Here is a 22,237-nt window from a genome sequence, read left to right as displayed (position 1 = left end):
TTAGAAAACAATGCTTTTACCTCTGGTGTCCTACCTTATGAACCATGCTTTCCCAACGTTTCAGCGTGGATGAAGTCACTGAACTCATCCTGCAGAGCTGCCCCTTGAGGTGGTGCCTTGTTTGCTTGGGAGCATGAGGCCGAATAATCGCTTTGGTACATTTCTTTGATCACAATTGAACTTCTCAAATCTACTTGTTCCACCACATCATCGAGTCACTTGTGCACATCATAGAAGCAATTTCTCATTCTTTTGAACAAATTGCTAATGCTTTGGCATGTGTACTGCTCTCGTTGTGTGTGTGTGTGTGTAACTTGGTTCACAATTCAGCAGCAAGCCAAACTCCATTCAAATGAATACGGGAGTCAGGATGTAGCTTCCAAGCTCCAGATGCTTTATTGTGCAGCATCGACGTATACGAATCAAATAAGAGTAAAACTAAAACAAACAGAAGAACACAATGAGCTAGATGCATATGAATTACACACTACAAATTTAACTTTATGTATCTCCCACGCTTCTGTAGCAGTCAAACAAATAGTGTAACCACAACTGGCTACGGATACAAAATGAACCTTTACAAATATACTTAAGAATAAAGTATTACTAAAATACTATTCTGTGGTCTGTGCTGAACAAATACTTACAGAATATGCTTTCGAAGGCGTAAATTTGAAAAATGATTTTCTGAGACCATCTACCTAAAACTACCACATGTGGCGAACTTCCTGTTCCATGTCAGGGTGCATGTCAAAATAAATGCAAATTAACAACACAACCTAAAGGGCCCAGGAGGGGGCGCCAATTCCCCAGTCCTGAGGGCAGAACAGCATGTTTCCTACATCATCAACTGCACTGATCAAACTGTATGAGACTGATTCTCTCTTGAATAGTCTAACCCCCTGTTATGTGCCGTGTTGTGTTTGTGCTCTCCCTTAGTGTCTTCTGGGGTTCCACCTTCTGTCCCGGGTGCAAGCTGCAGCGGCTGATTGGACGCGGCTGCGTTCAATCGCGATCAGCGGTGGATAAGAGGAGAGGAGCTCCTGAAGGACAATCTCTTGGGCAGACCACAGGAGTCAGGCTGTGCGTACGAGTCTGTGTGGAGCTGACACCCTTGGGGCGAACCTGCAGCTGAGACGAGTGTGGCGTGGACCACTCCGGGTACAGCCGTGTGGGCTGTTGTCACCATTATTTTGTGTCTTTTGTGAGGATAGTTTTCTTTTGCCAGCTAGTTACATAATAAACATTCCTTTGTTTAAGCCTCCGCAGTACTCTCTCTCTCTTTCCCCGGGAAAATTACAACGTTACTCCCCCGCATCCCTTAGATGCCCTCATTAAATTCACTACCTCCTCCCAGAGACTCCTCTCAATCCAGACTACCTTCACAGGGAGGGATAGAGACTACCTACACACAGGGAGGGGTAGAGACTACCTACACAGGGAGGGGTAGAGACTACCTACACACAGGGAGGGGTAGAGACTACCTACACAGGGAGGGGTAGAGACTACCTACACACAGGGAGGGGTAGAGACTACTGACACAGGGAGGGGTAGAGACTACCTACACACAGGGAGGGGTAGAGACTACTGACACAGGGAGGGGTAGAGACTACCTACACACAGGGAGGGGTAGAGACTACCGACACAGGGAGGGGTAGAGACTACCTACACAGGGAGGGGTAGAGACTACCTACACAGGGAGGGGTAGAGACTACCGACACAGGGAGGGGTAGAGACTACCGACACAGGGAGGGGTAGAGACTACCTTCACAGGGAGGGGTAGAGACTACCTACACAGGGAGGGGTAGAGACTACCGACACAGGGAGGGGTAGAGACTACCTTCACAGGGAGGGGTAGAGACTACCGACACAGGGAGGGGTAGAGACTACCTTCACAGGGAGGGGTAGAGACTACCTACACAGGGAGGGGTAGAGACTACCGACACAGGGAGGGGTAGAGACTACCTTCACAGGGAGGGGTAGACTACCTTCACAGGGAGGGGTAGAGACTACCGACACAGGGAGGGGTAGAGACTACCGACACAGGGAGGGGTAGAGACTACCTACACAGGGAGGGGTAGACTACCTTCACAGGGAGGGGTAGAGACTACCTTCACAGGGAGGGGTAGACTACCTTCACAGGGAGGGGTAGAGACTACCTACACAGGGAGGGGTAGAGACTACCTTCACAGGGAGGGGTAGAGACTACCTACACAGGGAGGGGTAGAGACTACCGACACAGGGAGGGGTAGAGACTACCGACACAGGGAGGGGTAGAGACTACCTACACAGGGAGGGGTAGATACTACCGACACAGGGAGGGGTAGAGACTACCTACACAGGGAGGGGTAGAGACTACCGCCACAGGGAGGGGTAGAGACTACCTTCACAGGGAGGGGTAGACTACCTTCAAAGGGAGGGGTAGAGACTACCTACACAGGGAGGGGTAGAGACTACCGCCACAGGGAGGGGTAGAGACTACCTTCACAGGGAGGGGTAGACTACCTTCACAGGGAGGGGTAGAGACTACCGACACAGGGAGGGGTAGAGACTACCTACACAGGGAGGGGTAGAGACTACCTACACAGGGAGGGGTAGATACTACCGACACAGGGAGGGGTAGAGACTACCTACACAGGGAGGGGTAGAGACTACCGCCACAGGGAGGGGTAGAGACTACCTTCACAGGGAGGGGTAGACTACCTTCACAGGGAGGGGTAGAGACTACCTACACAGGGAGGGGTAGAGACTACCGACACAGGGAGGGGTAGAGACTACCTACACATGGAGGGGTAGAGACTACCGCCACAGGGAGGGGTAGAGACTACCTTCACAGGGAGGGGTAGACTACCTTCACAGGGAGGGGTAGAGACTACCTACACAGGGAGGGGTAGAGACTACCTACACAGGGAGGGGTAGAGACTACCTACACAGGGAGGGGGAGAGTAGGCTTCCTGATTACATGAACCACAGGTCCTTTGTCGAACTCCCAGGAAGATGTTTATTCAGACACTAATTCAGGGACACCTCAGCGTTGTGCGAGGTCATCTACAATACAACTAGTATTGTATGTATAACTGATATTTCACACAGTTCTATTGATGTTTTGAGAAAATACCATCATTTTGTCTTTGGCGCATGAGAAGACTAGATACTCATCAGCACTGTGCAGATAACAAGGATAAGAAATCATTGTTTGGCTTCTTGCAGTTTTAATCTTACTTTTCAAAAATAAGGACAAACGCAAAAGCCACAACACAAACCGGTTCACAAGCGACTTTGCGTCTCAGCCACCGTAAATAGTGTGACCGAATGAGGAAACGCTTGAACCAAGAAGGCAGCGAATCTGACTGCGCTTCAGCTTCACCTCTTTAGTGATATTTCATTGCTATACAAATGTTGGTAATATTGTTCTGCTGTGTATGAAACAGTGATTCAAGAAACATTTCTAACAGCTCCGTCAAAGTGAACTCTAATGTGAGCCCCGACACAGTCCTGGCTCATGATGACTGAAGGTTGGATCGTGAACTGTTTCACCATCTCACTGCAGACTAACAGATCAGAGATCAGTCAGATTTCCGCATCCTGAAAACAGGATGAAACTCAAGATTTATTGGTTTACAAAGTACACAAAATTCCTTCTATATCCATATATCATTTATAGAATGCCTTCCATTATCGGTGCATCATAATGCAGCTTCAACATTAAGACTGAACATCAACAGGTGTACATGCAGAATTAAACCAAAAAAAAAAACACATTTGTTATTAGAACATATAAAATTGCATAACAGCCTACCAGCATTGTATTTTTTATTTTTTTATTTTTATAAAAAAGGAATTATTACTAAGAGGTTCGTCAAGCAGTAAACAGAGGGGGGGGCGCCTCTGTCATTTCTACTCTTAAAAAAAAAAAATCAAACAACACTTTTTCACGATTCAGATGAAAAAGCAAAAGTCATGCTTTGTTTTCTGAACGCAGTGTATGGACTGCATGGAGTGCATACAGGAACGTCTGTGTAAGAGAGAGAGGGGGGGGGGGGGGGGTCACATACATCAGAGCAATACTGTGGTCCCAAACACTGAAACAATAACACCACCCTGAGCCAAAATATAAGGACAGCTCCAATTCAGAAATACATTAACAAAAATGCATAGAAAATTCTGCGTCCAAATCCTGGGATTCGACCCTTTGATTAACAAATGAGTCAGCAGGGAGAGAGGACATGAGGGGAAATAAACACAAACCTAACTATGTACATCCAAACAGTAGAGCACTATTATTACATTGTTTTGTTGCTTTTTTTTCCCTCTTCCTCCTCCTCTTCTTCCTTCCGTTCCAAGCTCAAGTTTGTTGGTGTGTTTGTGCTGAGGTAACGCTTCTCCAGCAGGGGGCACTCTCCGTCTTCACTTGTGTTCCAGTCGCAGCAGCTGCTCCTTGCCGTTAATGGTTAGTGACCGCAGCTGGCCGTCCTCCTCCACCTCTACCCGCTCCTGACCGTTCTCCACGATCCTGGGGGGGGGGGGGGGGGGCAAAGTTCAAACCTGACATTACTTAATTGGCACAAATCCTTCCACCCCATCCATCCCATAAAAAGACGTTTATTAGGACAACGGTCTATTGAGCAAATGGTCCTGAATGGCTTCATTCACACAGTGAGTGCCGTCACTGCTGTTGTGTTGCGTTATTTATTTCTGAATGAAACCACAACAAAAAAGACTAAATATTCTTCATGTGCTCTTAAGTGGTGATGTGTGACGGGGGAAGAATGTCCTCAACACAGAGCAGTCATTCCCAAATACTGGTTGGGGGCCCACAGGTGGGTCAAGGATATTTTATCAAATAAATCAGCCGACTTTCTTCCAGTGTTTTCTTGGACATGTATATGTGCAGTTCATCTTTGGGCCACATGAGGGAGCCTGAATATTCATATTATTCGGATAATTGTAGTCTACGTATTACTTTGAATCTAATATGAAAGGCAAACATACATTTAGTTTGTTCTTACTGATGCTTAGCTAGCTAGCTCTTTTGTCTCATTTATTAAATATTTAACATGTATATCCATGTTGAATAACACATGCACAAAACAACGTTGTAATTTATCAGATGTATTTCTCTTTGAATTGTCTGGTTTACCCATTTCAGATCCTATAAGGCAGGGGTGTCAAACATACGGCCCGCGGGCCGCATCCGGCCCGCCACGTCATTTTATGTGGCCCGCGAATCCGCCAGCAAAAAAATAAAAAAAAATAAAAAAGAATATTTTTATTATTATTTTTTTTTTTACAAAAATTAAAAGTTAGATGTGAAAATAAAAATATCCCCATGGTCGAAATTATGAGATAGAAAGTCGAAGTGATGAGATAGCATGTTGTCTGTGTGCCGACATTAAAACGATCACAACAGGTGGACAGGAGATGCAACAACCCATAAAGAGGATTTCCAACAAGTGATCGTGCCTTTCTCAACATGCGTACTTCTCTGCACTTGTAAACTCGTGGACTTGTGAAACGTCATCAGTCTCAGCCCAAGTACTGTTCCAATTCAAAGTTCACATCGAGCGGAGATGTTTGAGTATAAAAAAACTTTGAGTTGAGCCATTCGCGCCGCCGGTCTCACCGGGGGCTATTTGTGTTCATTCGCACTGGACGCTTCGGAGAGGGGGCGGGGCTTATCGCCCTGAAAGCCGTTCAACTGTCCGCCATTAACCATGGAAAAAATAACCTCTATTTCTGCTTAGTACGTGTTGTGGAAGTCACAGATATCCCGGGAAACTAAACTAAATATGTTAGGAGTGGTTACATTTACAACCGGCCCTTTGAGGGCGACCGTGATGCTGATGTGGCCCCAGAGTGAAAATGAGTTTGACACCCCTGCTATAAGGTGATGTGGAAATGGCACTACAGATGGTCAGGTACGTTTATCTAACACAGCCCAACCGAGCATGGCTGTGGCTCGTTAGCGTGAGAGCCACGTAGCTGCTATACTGAGCTGACATTAGCACCACGGTAGCGCTTCATCAGCGGGAAAGACACTAACCAGATGTAAGAACACCAGAACATACATCATTGTGATGAGAACTACCGAAAAAAAGACAGAAAAATGTATTTGACGTTAGATTTTCTACCACCTGGAGAGACTTTGGATTCACTTCTGTCCATCTTTATAGACAGTTTATGGTTCTTGCACAATGTTTCCTGGTTTATTCAACATATCTGAAAAAACATTTTATTTCCTTTGTTCATAATAGACGACGATGTAAGATCTAATGTTAGTCTTCAATTCTACAGGTCTGACCCAGGTGGCAACCTCCAGTTCTGCCAAGTGAAGCTGATGCAGAAGAGAAAATGACTCTACTTCTCTCTTGATTTATTACCTCAGTAAACATGAGTTTATGTCTCAATCTCTAGTTTCAAGTCTTCTTCAATACAGCATGATGTTCATTTAGTAAATAAAGCAGAGTATGCCATATCCGGCATCTCTATGTCACTTTGCATTCCAAATATGGTCACATCTGTTCATCATTTGCAAAATAGCCAAGATGGCGACGGTGAAATCACAGAACTAAAAGCGTCATACAAACCAATGGGTGACGTCACGATGACTACGTCGACTTCTTATGCAGTCTGTGGTCTGACCTAGTTCACCACCACCACCACATGATAACCACTGCTAAAACATCTTTGGTCTCATCTTTGACTCTGACCTCAGCTTTGACAAAAGGCATTCAGTTGTTCTGCAGTTCATCCAGCTGAGGACATTCCGAAGATTCCACAGCCTAATGCTCTGGATGAGTGCAGACCAGCTGTTCTCACTTCAGTTTTAATCTGTGGAAGGCTGAAACCACAGGGTTTGTTGCATATGTATTACAATCGTAATATATTGAAGGGACAGAAGCTGCACTGTACTTTGGTTTGTACTTCATTGATACTTGATGGATCTTTGGCTTTTCTCTCCAGGGTAAAGGTGTGTCTACTAGTGCAGGTGGTGTCATTCCATAGATCACCTTTTAGTGGTGATCTTCCTGCCGTTGATGATCTTGGAGGAGCTGGACACGGAGCGGAAGTTGCCCATGCCTCCTCCTCCTCCCCCAAAGGAGGAGGAGGAGAAAGAGGTGAAGCCTCCGCCTCCCAGGCTGCCCATGGGTGCCATGTGACCCATGTGACCCATATGACCCATGTGACCCATGTGGCTCATGGAGCCGAAGGAGCCGAAGCCTGGGGATAAACAGGGCAGAGAGTCATTTAAACCAGTGACAGTGGTGTGGGGACTTTATTGGTTTATTGGTGCCGGTCTTACCTGGGTCAAAAGGTGAGAAGCCAGCACCGAACGGAGGAAACCCAACAAAGCCTCCGAAAAACGAGCCGCCCGTCCGGTTGCGATTCGCCCGACTTTGGTGCCGCCGGCCGCTGCCGAAGAACGGATCATCACTAAATGGATCTGTACCTGAGGGAACAGGACGTAGAGTATCTAAGTATTATTAAAACTGGTGCAGCAGATGAGCAATGGTCGTTCTGAAACGCACTGATATAGTACGACTTACCGAAGAAGTCTGCAAACGGATCGCTGCCGCCGAAGAATTCCCTGAAGACGTCGTCTGGGTTGCGGAATGTGAACTGTTCGTGGAAATGGTCTCCGTTGTGGAAATGCCCTAAAACGTGATGAAAACTGATAAACGCACGAACACGAACCAAAACAAAAAAAATAACAAGATGCATTCAATAATGCTGGGGTCAGCGTTTATTGTCACCAGTCCAGCCATCGCCACCTGTTCCATGAAACTGGCCGGGACAGGACCCCCCCCCACTCTCTACTGGTCCTACTAGTCTAATTCTGCATTCACGCTCTCCACACGCCGATCCCGGATAACGTTACATTGTCAACAACAAATCGGTGTTGAAACGGTCCGGAGACCAGCTGCCTGACGTTGGCAGCACTGGAGCTGAAGGCCAACACACGGAGGTTGAGTCGAGTTACGCCATGATGTGTTCATGCTATGTTCAGTGAAATGGAGTATTGGTTTTAAGAGGTTTTCACAAGCAATTTAAATCTGATAATATGACCCGATTAACTTTCCAACACCTGCTCTAAACAGCTTATAATACAATCTGTTATGTCCTAATCATTGGAATTGTGTGATTCTATGCAAATAACCACTATAGACGACTCTAACAAAGTAAAAGGATAATATTTAGAATCGTTCCTGCTTTACACTGACTTCAGAGCGGTTCAAATTGTTCTTCTGGACGTGGTGATGAATAAAGGTCTGGAGCCTCGTGTACCAGCTGCTGTGACGAAACAGAACCATCTATACCTGCGGGTATGGATCATCCATCATCAGCCATTTCTATTCGCAAACAAATAAAATGGCTTCAGCGGCATCTCGAATTGAAACATGGTGAATGTTGTTGCTATGGTGATTCCCCCATGCTTTAATGCTACATCAGCAACAGAAAATAATCCAAACAAAGTTGTCCCTCGACTGTTGATAGTAATGTGCTTTCCTACGCTGCATCCAGAATGTGTGAATTGGATAATTTACTCTGGCACGGTGTGACCTCACTGCTGCACCATCAACACGCCGTCCTGACGCTCTCACTACATCTGCTCTGCTCGTCATTGTGTTCTACAAAGTCTCGCTCGAGGAGAAGTCTGGTCGCAGGCATCAAGTCACATGAGCGGATAAAGCTTTCATTTCTCTGGAGGGCTCTTCTCATTATTTTCTCAGGCACTCATGACAATCAGAGCCTGTCAGTGACACAAACCCAAGTTAACCTCCAGGTTCAAACTAAAACAAGTTCTTCTCACAACAAAAAGACTTGATTTAGATCCATCACAAGTTTGGAGCTTACCTCTTCCTCCGTTGCTCCCCGTCAGTCCCTCTTTGCCATAGCGATCATACATGGTCCTCTTGCTGGCTGGAAGAGGAAAGTAGAATCACAGCAAAGAGAAGAAAGTCAGACACATGAGGAACGAGAGGAACTCAGACCCTGTGCCGCTGCGATTAGCTTCACTTCATGTTGGTCCTGTTCACACCTGGCAATAACACTGGTCTCCGCTCGACAGCACTGCTGTCTGCATCTACTATTACTGTGTTGCTCTAATTCCGCCTCCGACCTGTGGTATCTTCCTGTGAAAGGTTCTGTGGGGGTGAATCGCCGTTTCTGTTCAACACGTTGTCTCCTGTTCATGCTTAGTCGAGGGAGTTAGGTGTAGTCCTTCTACCTCTGTGTTTTAGGGCTGAGCCCGAATTCTGAAGTAGTTTAGTTCATTGTTTTGGCCTTCGGTTCACCTCTGTAAACCATTTCAACATTGCTGTGTGAGTGCCGACAGCAAATCAACTTGCTAACTGTAGCATTCATCTGCTCTTCCTTTGACTTGTTCTCATGCATCTCTTCCAAGCCCCTGGATCGGGCGTAACAACAGCTCTGAACACGAGTGTAATGGTGATCCGATCACTCAAACCGCTTGCCCGAGGTGGTCTGAGACGAACATGATCACATCACTTATCGTAGAGTAAAGGCGTCCGTAACGTTGAAGCCACTCTCCTTTCTATTCCTCCCTTTCCTCACATTGCTGAAGCCTGAAACACACCAAGGATTGGACCTGGTCTTTGTCCTTCTTCCTCTTAACTTGTGACAGACTCGTCGCTGAGACGTATATGGAGACACATTCTCCGGGAGTGAACCGGCGTACTCCGAGCTTGTGATGAGGTGTGAACAGGGCCACTGGTGTTTGTTTGCGGCCCGAGTAGTGATACAAACCATCTGACAGGACTTCATAGGCCTCCGACAGCTCCTTGAACTTTATCTCGGCATCCTCCTTGTTCTCCGGGTTCTTATCAGGGTGCCACCTCAACGCCAGCTTTCTGTACCTACAGGAGGACAGAGGGAAGCCGGTTGAGTGACAACACCAGACTGAAGAGATCAAAGTGTGAGTTATGTAGAGCTCATGATGCTGCTGACTAATGATGAGAACAATCAGCCATGTTCTGTCCCACACTGCACAGTCTTATGGACATTTGGTTTCTTTTGTAGGTTTGATGAGGTTCTTCTCCATAGTCAGTGTATTACTACCGTAGATGGCGTTTGGAGGAATAGAGAGGAGTACCAGCACGGGACATATTTTAGACACTTAACAATCATTATCAGTTTAAGTGTACGTTCTATGTAGAAGATGTTCACTGCTTTACCTTGCTGCCACACAGTCCTTTGTTATGGGGGAACTGAAGATGCCATCCATCTCCTCAAAGCCTGGACACTCCTTTGGCAAAAAATATTTTTTTACCCAAATTAGAGTTTGCTGGTCTACCGTTGCCTCGACCAGTTAGCCTGTTGGTGTCGTTGTGTGACTTTCGTGAATCCAAACTAACCTTTTAGAACACAGACACAAAGCAACCGATAGAAGCGGCGGTATATGCTTTTGTCCTTTGAGAGCATAGATACCAGCTGCAGCTCCCCAAAACAAAGGACTGTGTGGCAGAGAGGTGAAGAGCTGAACATATTCTACATATAGTGCACATTTAAACTGATATGGATTATTTTAGGTGTCGAAAATACGTCCACGGCAGTACATAGCTTTTATCCTCTCTGTTTCTGTCGTAACACACAGACTATGGAGAATTCAGCGGTTTACATGAAACAAAGCAGCATGCTGCAGTGTTCCCGTCTGGACCGTCATCTCATTGCTCACTGACCGCTCTCTACTCACCCAACATTCTCTGCTGCTGCTTCACATTAATACAGTTCAACTGGTGAACAGGGTGGCTTTTATTGTGAAGGACCAGGGGAAACACAATGTCACGTCCGCACGACAAGATACTTTTGTCGTTTTTCTTACAGTGGATGACTTTTAAATACTGCAAACGATCAATCACAGTGAGCTACAAAGGGAGTAGAAACTCTGGAGCCTGATGCATTGGAACACACTGTGTCATTACTGCCACATGCATTCAAAATTAACCAAGACTGAAATGTGAGGAATAAGGGACACTACTAAGTGCTTTATTAGATTAGTCATTCTTTAAAGTGGACCTCACTGTATTCTGTAATTCATATGCTAATGGTACATTTGTTTAAATACATCTTTTTAACAAAAACAAAACTTAAAGACATAACTTTTTTAAATGATCTTCCTTTAATGCATTTATTAATATCCTGAATTTGTGACTTTATAATCTCATAAGTTTTTTCTGAGAATATCAACCTCAGTATTCACCGGAATTGTTCTTGGGTTTCAGCTGAACGTTCATCGCTATCCGTGTGTTGGACGTCAGCTCTTTGTGACGGTTAAAGCTGATGGAAGGCAGCGGGAAGCAGCCTGATATTACCAGACTCAGATACATGAAGCTGAGCGGGAGCAACTTGAAGTTTAAATCTCAGTTTACTGCTGCATGCTTTGTAAACTTTACAAATGTGTCCCTTCAGATGCCGATGGATCACTCCAGTAGTTTGAGCTCACTCTGTGGTTGTGTTGCTAATGAAGCTCCGTAGAGAGCTGACCAGCCATAGAGATCAGCTGTCGAGCAGCCGGCTATATACGGAGGACGAGATGTCTGCTGAAGTGTTTCAGAGGATCACAGCAGAGGTGGAACATTTCAAAAACGTCATCAACTCACGCTTTCTTAATGTCCTCCGCGGACGAATCTCTCCGTACTCCTAAAACCTGGTAGTAGTCCACCATGATGAGTGGATGAAGGGAGGAGCGTCTGTGAGCCCGGTGAACCTGAGAGAGAGAAGGAGAGCTGACCAGTGTTCCACACAGGAAGTGCTGTAGCCTTTCTAATGTTTTCAGCGTGTGCGACTACGTTGGTGATGTCAAATATACATCTTAAATAAATATCAATATATAGGTTAAGAGCTCAAATTAGGCCCCAAAACACACAAAGTTAGTTGAACTGTGCATCAACTTGGATTATTGCACAGGAATATGTGCATACATTTACCATTGTGTAATAATTACATTAGTATTATGTAATACTGGTTCTGAACAAAAAGGATAAACATCCCTGCAATTCACTCTGGACAATAAATCAAACGCCTCAGCATCCTCATCCTCCTGGACCTCTCTGCAGCATTTGACACCGTCTCCCATACCATCCTCCTCAACCGCCTATCTGACCTTCTAGGGGTCACTGGCACCGCCCTCTCCTGGTTTACATCCTACCTCCATAACAGGGAACAGTTTGTTTCCATCAACGGCTCTATTTCCCCCCTAGCCCCAGTCAATCATGGCGTGCCCCAAGGCTCTGTGCTTGGCCCCCTCCTCTTCACCATCTACATGCTCCCCCTTGGCAAGATCATCCGCCATCACGGACTGAACTTCCACTGCTATGCTGATGATACTCAAATCTATCTCAGTACTACTCCATCCTCCCAGCTCCCCCCTCAGTCCCTTGTCAACTGCCTGTATGAAATAAAAACCTGGATGTCATCAAATCTCCTCAAACTCAACACCAAGAAGACAGAGCTCATGGTTGTGGCACCCAAGGCGCTGCTCCGGAAGGTTGGTGACTTCATCCTCGAGGTTGACGGCTGCTCCATCTCCCCATCTCCTGAAGTCCGCAACCTGGGTGTCATCCTGGACTCCACCCTTTCCTTCGAGTCCCACATCAAGTCCGTCACCAAAACTGTCTTTTTCCATCTCAGGAACATTGCCAGACTCCGACCGTCACTCTCGGAGTCTGTTGCTGAAACCCTGGTCCATGCGTTTGTCACCTCCCGCTTGGACTACTGCAATGGTGTCCTGTTCGGGGTACCCAACAAAACCCTGGACAGGCTCCAGTATGTACAAAACTCTGCTGCCAGGGTTCTCACGCACACAAAGCCCTGGCAGCACATCACCCCCACCCTCATCAACCTCCACTGGCTCCCGGTCAAGTCCCGCATCTCATACAAGATCCTCCTCCTCACCTACAAGTCCCTCCATGCCCATGCCCATGCCCCCCAGTACCTATCGGACCTCCTCCGCCCACATGCCCCTCCCCGGAACCTGCGGTCTTCAGACTCTGGCCTGCTTACCACCGCCCGCACCAAACTGCGAACCTTCGGGGACAGAGCTTTCAGTGTGGCAGCCCCCACCCTCTGGAACTCTCTCCCTGCGGTGATCCGCAACATCTCCACTCTGGACGCCTTCAAAAGGGCCCTCAAGTCCCATCTGTTCACCAAGGCTTTCGGCCCCTAGTTTACTTGTTTTGTTTTTCTGACTGTTTGTCTATACTGTTTTTGTTATTCTTGTAAAGCGGCCTTGGGTCCCCTGAAAGGCGCTATATAAATTAAAGTTATTATTATTATTATTATCACACATTTAAAAAATAATAAATAAAAAAAGTATTATTAATAATATTACTGCAATATATATACTGAGGTGAATATTAATGTAGGAATATGCAGCTAATTTGTGTGTTTTGTTATTTTTTATTTTGTAATTAGTGTATTATTGAATTGATCAACAAATCAAATGACTCCTATATAAAATACAATAAGAAGTAGTAAGTAAATAGGGCTGGGCAGTATGACCAAAAATCCATATCACGGTATTTTTTTCCGCCTTAATGCAGTGGCAGGCCGTGCATTTTATACCTGGGCCTTCACTGCTGTCCTGCAGCTGAAATACCACCTTATAGCCCAGGGGTGGGCAAACGTTTTGGCTCGGGGGCCACATTGAGTTTTAAAATGTGACAGACGGGCCGGGCCAGTAGCAGATGAATGGAGTGTTTGTGTGAACTAATATAAATTACAAGTAAAAGCCATGACCTAAAAAGTAACTTGCATTTAGTTCCAGTGGGAACAGTGCTGTTGGTCACCCTTTTTAACCAGTGCGTCAACGTTTGGTGTCAGTTTGGTTGTGGTAATTCTCAGAACAGATCTGAGGTGTTCATCAGTTAACTGGGATCTTACACGGTATTTTTTTAGTGCATAAATGCATATTTTATCATGCACATACTTAATAAGCAGTCATTTTTGACAGAGTTTCTCTTGTAAAGGTTAATGACTGTGGTCTTTTTAGCAGCTTGATTCTTTGAAGGGATCATATAAATATTTAACTGTCACATCTAACATTGTCAGAGCTCTGCTCTGTAGTCTTTCCTTGTCTCTCCCCCTGTGTCACGGTGTGGGTACATCTCACTGGCGTCAGGAGACGTATCAGAATACCCTTATTTTATTGGTTAAACTGCATCACGTGACTTACAACGCATTGGTCGGTGTTTTTCCTGCACAGCTCAACAAAGTGCCGTAAATGCTGGAAAGGAGCGTGAATAACTCCGCTGCATGAAGCAAAGGCCACTGAAAACGGGTCCGCGACGAACCACCAGTTGAGAATCACTGGTCTGCAGGATGGTGACGAGCGGTGAACAGCTGTTTGTGTGGCGTGTCTTCCGTCTCTTCCCGTTTCCTTCGCCTACATTCCCCTGGGTCCTAAGCCCCTCCCTGTACAGCTTCTTATCACCCTCTTTGCACCAACGTACATTTATAACAAATACCACGCATATTACGGTAATCAGCGTTATTATGTGTCAACTCTATCGGTGCATCTCCGGTCTGTCTGTGTTCATCCTGCATCACTCTGTTCTGTTCTTTCATGTAATGTAACTGGAGGACGGAGCCTCTCCCAGCTGTTAGCAGACTGTTGTGCTAGCAGGCGCTCGCGAGCTGTACCCAGCATGCAGTTCGGCAGTGACATTTTATAAATGTACAATTATTAGTGTTACAAATTGTTTGTGTCACAGACTGTTGTGTGCTGTGGTGTTTTCTCTGTTAACGAGCGTTAGTTGTGGGTTGGTAATTGTTGTGTTATAAAGTTATGACCATGACTAGAGTGCCCTCTCAATACATATAAGACAACTAGCGCTGACAGCAGCAAAGAATACATTTAGCTGCCTGTTGAAAGCAGACAGCAGTTGTTTCGGCTGTGCACCGGTATAATGGTGTGTGAAGAATTCATATCATACCGGAAATAAAAAAAACGTATGCTGCCCAGCCCTAGTCTTTATTATAGTTTGGGCAATTTTGTACAAATATCTGACGGGCCGGATTAAAAGACCCAACGGGGCATAACGTTCCTCGCCTCAGCACCCTCTATCATGGTGCAGCTCAACTCAGTCAGAATGCATTTTGATTGGCTGAACTGCATCACGTGATGTGATTCACTACCCATCAGCCTCTGCTGGCTGTTAAGTTTAGTTTCATGATAGTCACGTGCTCGCCCACTGACCAATCACAGCACACTCTGCATCGCGCGGCAGAGCCTGTACATGGACACTGAGCAGCCCGCCACTGGCTTCATGCATTAATTAATTAACGCTGTAAACTAACACAAGAACGCCAGTCAACCGGCGGTGAACAGCTGTTTGTGTCACTTCCTGTTTCCTTCACCTCCAATTTTCTCTAATTTACCCAGCATGCAGTTCGGCGGAGAAATTTGATAAATGTACAATTATTAGTGCTACAAATTGTTTATCTGTCACAAACTGTTGTGTCGTGGTGTTTTGCCCTGTTAAAGAGCGTTAGTTGTGGGTTGATAATTGTTATGATAATTGTTGTTATAAAATTGTAAATTAAACCATGACTAGGGTTCCCTCTCAATACAGGTAAGACAACTAGCTCCTACCGCAGCACTCCTAGTGGCAAACAGTATATTTTGCTGCCTGTTGAAGAGCAACAGAACTTGATTCGGCTGCGTGACGGTATATGAAAAATTTATATCGTACGGGAAATTGAAACTGGTATACCACCCAGCCCGATAAGTACAGAAATAAAATGTAAAATGTAATAAAAAGTCACAGGTATTAAATGCATGTTCCTACACTTGAATATGCACATACAATTAAATCATTACTTTGGGGCAGTGGTGGCCCAAAGGTTAGAGAACTGAGCAGCAGGATAAATCTGGTTGGGGAAAGTGAAGAAGCAGCACTTTGACCCTCATTACCACCACCGAGGTGCCTTTGAGCAAGGCCCTGAAACCAAATCACTCCAGTGAAGCCAGAAGTAAAAACGTAACGCAAATGTGATCAGGGTGCTGAGAGGCGCCCCCTCAGTTTAAAAACAAAACTACTAGACTGAAAATGTAAGACTGCAGGTGATTAAGTGTGCGAGGTAAAGCAACATTTCTGGCTTGTGATATTTTCTAGCTGAGGCAATGTCACAGCTTGCCCATGTCTGTGAAAGTGGAGCTTCCTTCTCAGATGGTTTCATTTCAATGTGCATTGACATGGTTGTATGTTTAACAAAGGGGTGCTTTGTAGCTGCTGGTATAGAACGGAGCCTATTGTTCACCGAGTCAGTCTAAACTGGTCCACAGCAGCAGCTCACAGGAAGTGGACAACGAGGACATTCAAAAACCATTTCGATGACCGAGTCAATGTCCTAAAATCCCATGGGATTATTGAGGAGTGCGATGACTTTTCTTATTAGTAACTGTATATAATAATAATTGCGAGAAAAATAATTCCATACACATATATTGTATTTCTGTCACTGTAAACAATACAAACTAACACTGGTCATGTTTACATAACTCTGATGACATACACAGTAACTGAAGTTATTATGAATTGTTTGTTGATGTAAATTCTATGGATCCCTACAATCACTGTACACGATATAAACACCACTCGATCAAAATCTCAGTGCTGGACACTGAACAACACTTGTGAAGTTTGATGATTTTAAGCTGTGAAGTATTTTAGAACCAATACGGTGCACTGAAATAAGAACTAGAAAACTCCGCAGGAAATTTTGACAGTGTGGCTGCTACTGCCCAAAGACGTCGCAATATATAGCTACACACGCTGATGTTACCGGTCGTATTGTTGAGGTTCAATTGAGATATCGCTTCTCTCTATTTTAGATTCATACTCTTGGATTGAATCTTGTATTTGTGGGGCTTTTATTTTGAAAGGGTGGGACTGGGTGGGTGAGAGAGGGGATATGATCATAATGTTTGGCACACATGCACAGAGGTTTTTAAATGACAGGTGTGTGCGAGTGAGTGAGTGAGTGAGAGAGAGAGAGCCTGCGTGCATAACTGGTTGCCATGGTGAGGACGCACCTGGTGTTAAAGGCAGACTGATTAAGAAACGTTACAGTAATCAGTGATTTTGAACAAAACTCCTGCCTCCTTTTAACGAAAAGCAGGAGTCGTAGTGCCAAACTGTGGATACCGTGAGAAAGATAAGACTCTGCCGAACGCGGTGATGTGGTTCTTATGTTTGTGGTATTAAAATGTGAGCTCCAGAGCAATGTACAAATCGGGTACCGTCTGCGTTCTTTGAGAAATGAGTGGTGAGATTTAACATGGAGTCTAATGGAGCAGTTGGTTGGAGTTCATGTCGCTCTGTGGCTCCTTGAGCCAAATGTGTAAGTGCGTTGGATTCCATAGACATCTGTGTGCGACAAGCTTTTGAGCCATAAATGGTGTATAAAGAGTAACAATTGTGGGAGCTGGAGCAATTCGTTTCTAAAAATATCACAGAATATTTTCCTGCTCCGCTCCACTCTGACAGTTATGCTCTCACTCTAGCTCTTAACGAGCCGTGCAATACACACCCATTATAAAATACACACCAATTATAAAATACACACCCATTATAAAATCTGAAACAGACACAAAATCTTCCTGAAACTTAATCTGTGACTTCATGAAATCTGTGCTTGCTATCAAAGTGTCCCTTTGGCTCAATAAAGTGCAGCGTTTTGTCTACGTTTTAAACTTTGACTCATGTTTCTACGTTAAAGTACGGCTAGTCAATATGGGCCCAAAGTTAAGTGTTTTTTTTGCTCTCTTCACTCCGAAACCCCATTCAAGTGAATGGAGAAATGCTTTGCTCAGATTTTCGGGAAAACCGCTCGGCAAATCTCTGAGAAAAGTCATTGCACACGATTCCCGATCAGACGCACGTTTTGATGCATTTTTTAAGCAGGTGTGTGACGCTGTGTGAGGACAAGCGCGGCAAACTTTCTGGTTAAACATTATGATTATTGTTATCATTATGCCCGATGGAAAATATACAGTGTGCTTTGGCACAGGCAGTTTTACTGCCTTTGTGCTACAAAGCCACACTGAATAACAAAATGCCATGGAGACAATTAGGCAAGAAACTATGTATGAAGAAGAAAGGGAATTAATCAAATGCCAAACAAAATACAGCATCAAGATTGAGAAATACATTTCACATGATAACATGCTCCTGGTTGGTATTATTTACCAACAACTTATAACCACAGAAGGAATCTCCATACTTATGAACAACAACTGAACCGGGTTTCATCACTTCACGACATCATTTTAAGGTCATATAAAGCGTTAGCATGAAGACGTGAACGCTAATTTGAGATTTATCTGAATGACTTTAACGGCGAACGTCTAACGTTAAACCCGACGAGTCCAGCTTTGGTAGTGCCGCTAGCTAACGTTAGCTTGTTTATCTCTCTGTGACCCCGAGGCGCTGCCGCTACCCGGCAAAACATGAATGGGCAGAAAGGAACAGCCGCGCGAACGGGAAAGACACGGTCTGACCCAGTGAAGAATATCACCTCACCGACATTGTTTTGCTTGAGGCGGTAGCCTGCTGTTAGCCGCTCACTTTAGCGAACATAACGTTAAACTGGTTACAGCGTTAGCTTCGCAGCGGTAAACAGCAGTAGCCACATTCGTTGAGCTGTCAAACACTTACCCAATTCCAGTCCAGCTGTCGGTGATCCGCGGCCGTCCAGGACAGATACACGGTCTGTTGTTCAGGAGATAAACAGGTTCGGGTTTACTGATGTTCAGCAGTCTGCAGGTTCCCAGATTAGACGCAACGTCCTGTTTCTGACTCCATCTTCTTCTTCTTCTTCTTCTCCGAAATTCAATGGCAGCTTGCGTCCTTAGTGTTGCATTACTGCCATCTGGTGTTGAGTTAGTGAACTCCTACACTGCCCGGATATTCCCTGTGGCCCTTTCCTTCCGAGTTTGAAAGTGCACACACAAGTTTTCTTTTTTGACAGCATGTTGGGATACTTTAACCACTCTTACATTAAAGAGTAACTAAATCCAATATTTTTGGCTGAAGTGCCTCTAACCTGGAAACTCAAAAGAATGCCTCTAGAGCAGGGGTCTTCAACGTTTTTCAGGCCAAGGACCCCCAAACTGATAGAGAGATGGAGGACTGACCCCCGACTATATATATTGAATAACATTGTGTTTTATATTAGACTGGTCCTAGTACCATGTTTAAACATACCTCTTTATTGTGCATTCAACACTAAGCTATTCAAATAATACACAAGTTCATATATTCATGTTGTTATTTTAAACACAGTGGTGGGCCGTCAGGGCCTTCTCTGCTGGGTTTACACATGCAGTTCTGACATTGAACAGTGGGTGGCACATTGACCTAAAAATGCATAAAGGTAAGTGCCTGTTAATGAGAATCAGGTGTGTGGCTGGGAAGCTAACAGTTTTTGACCGTGTCAATGTGGCGGCATGTCAGCCAGCGTGTCAGCGTGGAGTTTCAAGGTGTTGTATTGTCAAGTATCCTGTGGTGTTCTGTTAGTTAGGGTGTCAATGTGCAAATGGAGGAAATGGCTCAACGGATCGAAAGAAAGACTGGACAGTGAAATGTTCGTGGAACACGTGTCCAAACAAGTTCTCCCGTTCGCCCCCCAGTGGCTTTAAGATATAAAATGGATATTTGTTAAAGTCACTACAGTGCGGATGAAGCATTCCGTTAAACACTTAGCTGCTGACTACCACCAGAAAGTTTGCCGCACTTCTCCTCACACAGCGTTGCCAACACCTGCACAAAAAATACATCAAAACGTGCGGACTGATGGAATCGTGTGCCATGTATTTTCTAGAGAGATTGGCACAGCGGTTTTCCCGAAAAATCGCGAAAAACATTTAACTTTGGGCCCATATTGACTTGCCATACTTTAACATAGAACAATGATTTGAAGTTTAAAACGTAGACAAAACGCTGCACTTTCTTGAGCCAAATGGACATTTTGATAGCAAGCACAGATTTCATGAAGTCACAGATTAAGTTTCAGGAAAATTTTGGGTCCGTTTCAGATTTTATAATGGGTGTGTATTTCATAGAATGTTCAGCACTAGAGTGAGGACATAACTGTCAGAGTGGAGCGGAGCAGGAAAAAAGTGTGATTTTTAAGAACAAATTACGCCGAGTCCCACAATTTTTACCATTTTTGACCAAAAAGCTTGGAAATGTTGTGCTGTTGCACACAGATGTCTGTGGAATCCAACGCACTTACACATTTGGCTCAAAGAGCCACAGAGCGACATGAACTCCAACCAACTGCTCCATTAGACTCCATGTTAAATCTCACCACTCATTTCCCAAAGAAAGCAGACGGTACCAGTTTTGTATATTGCTCTGGAGCTCACATTTCTAACACCAAACATAAAAACCACATCACCGTGTTCGACAGAGTCTTGTCTTTCTATGGTACCCATATTTTGGCATTCATCTAGCTTTTTGTTAAAAGGAGGCAGGAGTTTTGTTCAAAATCATTGTTTACTGTAACGTTTCTTAATCAGTCTGCCTCTCCAACCAGGTGTGTCCTCACCATGCGCGCGCGCACACACACACACACACACACACACACACACACACACACACAGTCAAAGGCATTGTTAGACCTCCTGTCTGTGTCTTTTTCTCTCTCAATGTTTGTCAAACATGATTCTGTCGCCTCTCCCGCTCTCGCCCCCACCCAGTCCCACCCTTTCAAAATAAAAGCCCCACAGAGTAACGGTATCTTAACATGAAGCTCAGAATGAGGTTCATGTTAAGAAATGTTAAGTCTTTCCATCACAAATACAGAAATGTAATTTTCAAAGGTTTGTATCTCAAACAAAGATGTACAGTATATCTCCCATACAGAAATGACGGGAGCCATTTGTTGACTGTCCATCACGAATACAAGATTCAATCCAAGAGTATGAATCTAAAACGCAGAAAAGAGAAAAGCGATATCTCAATCGAACCCCAACGATACTACCGGTAATATCGGCGTGTATATATATTGCGACGTCTTCGGACAGTAGTAGCCACTGTCAAAATTTCCTGCAGAATTTTCCAGTTGAAATTAACATTCATGATAGCTGCCCCACTTCCAATTAGCTTAATAACTGCTGGGGCTGAGATATGGCTATGCTACTGATTCATCCATCAGTAAAAACCTGCATATACTTAGCATACCATCAGTAAATAGCTTTCAACTATCAGCCCCAACCACTAATTAACACGAAAAGCATGACAGCAAAGTCTAGACAACAGTACAGTGTTACTTAAAACAGAAATTAGATAAAAAGGTTCAATTTTAATAATTTTCTCCTTTCTGGCAGGATATCCTGACATTAGACAGTCTAACAGCAGTACCACGGACAGTTCCAGTTGACCGCATGCACATCCCTGGCTGTCCCAGGATCAGCACCTTGGACAGCAATCGTGACACATGTCGATTTACCATTACTGTACCATCACAAGGAGAGAATGTACTGTATGTCAGACTGCTAGTCACAGAGACAGCATATTTAATTCTTAAAACATATTTTCTCTGCAGCATTTCATCATTAACGTCCATCTTGTACGACACCTGTGTAGATTGAACATTGTCTCATTGATAGAGGTTTTCCTCTGTGCTGTGTGAGGGTTTACAGAATTTTGTGCAATTTTTGCACATGCAATGTCTGCTTTTAAAATGAATGCAAAACATTAATATATGTATATTATATGTAATGTGTATATGATCTATCAGAGCTGAACAGGGGAGCAGGTGATAGACTGTGGGAGGATCTGGTGATACTCTTGAACCTTCATCTCATCTACACAGTTTTGTTAACTTCTCTTTTCATTGGTTATGAAACGGTTAATTTAATACTGGTGCCCCTATATGACCTACGTAAGGCGACTCGACCATCGTTGTCAATTTTCTGTCGATATTCTTAATGCTCGTCATCAGTGCCACCGGGTCGGATTCTACGTGACATCCGCAAACTAAACCCTTCAGGTTCACCAGAAGCTCCTTCAGCTAAGACTCCAGCAGGACCTCTGGCAGAGACCAGTCCGCCGTGGACAGACCCAGATCCGGCTTCACTGCAGCCGGAAAGCTCAGCAGCATCTCCTCCTCCGGCCAGGAGTAGAGCTTCTCCTCTCTGCTCCTCCGGTCCCCGCTGGGATCAAACACAGACACCATGCTGCTGGAGACCAAGAGCATATTGCTGGAC

The 22,237-nt window shown here is 44.8% G+C and overlaps 1 protein-coding gene across 1 annotated transcript; it reads right to left on the bottom strand.

Moving 5' to 3' along the window:
- Nucleotides 1–3,494: 3,494 nt before the first annotated feature.
- dnajb6a (DnaJ heat shock protein family (Hsp40) member B6a) lies at nucleotides 3,495–18,817 on the bottom strand. Its single transcript, XM_079285746.1, has 8 exons — nucleotides 18,681–18,817; nucleotides 11,622–11,728; nucleotides 9,769–9,878; nucleotides 8,857–8,922; nucleotides 7,548–7,655; nucleotides 7,304–7,450; nucleotides 7,011–7,221; nucleotides 3,495–4,513 (listed from the first exon to the last, which is right to left on the bottom strand). Exons 2-8 carry the CDS (start codon nucleotides 11,684–11,686, stop codon nucleotides 4,408–4,410), a joined length of 813 nt encoding a protein of 270 aa, XP_079141872.1. The 5' UTR covers nucleotides 11,687–11,728; nucleotides 18,681–18,817; the 3' UTR covers nucleotides 3,495–4,407.
- Nucleotides 18,818–22,237: the final 3,420 nt, after the last annotated feature.

The sequence above is a fragment of the Melanostigma gelatinosum genome (genome assembly GCF_949748355.1).
Source record: "Melanostigma gelatinosum genome assembly, chromosome: 15".
In the NCBI taxonomy this organism is placed as follows: Eukaryota; Metazoa; Chordata; class Actinopteri; order Perciformes; family Zoarcidae; genus Melanostigma; species Melanostigma gelatinosum.
The sequence above is the reverse complement of the archived record's forward strand: the minus strand, read 5'-3'. Positions and strand labels throughout refer to the sequence as shown.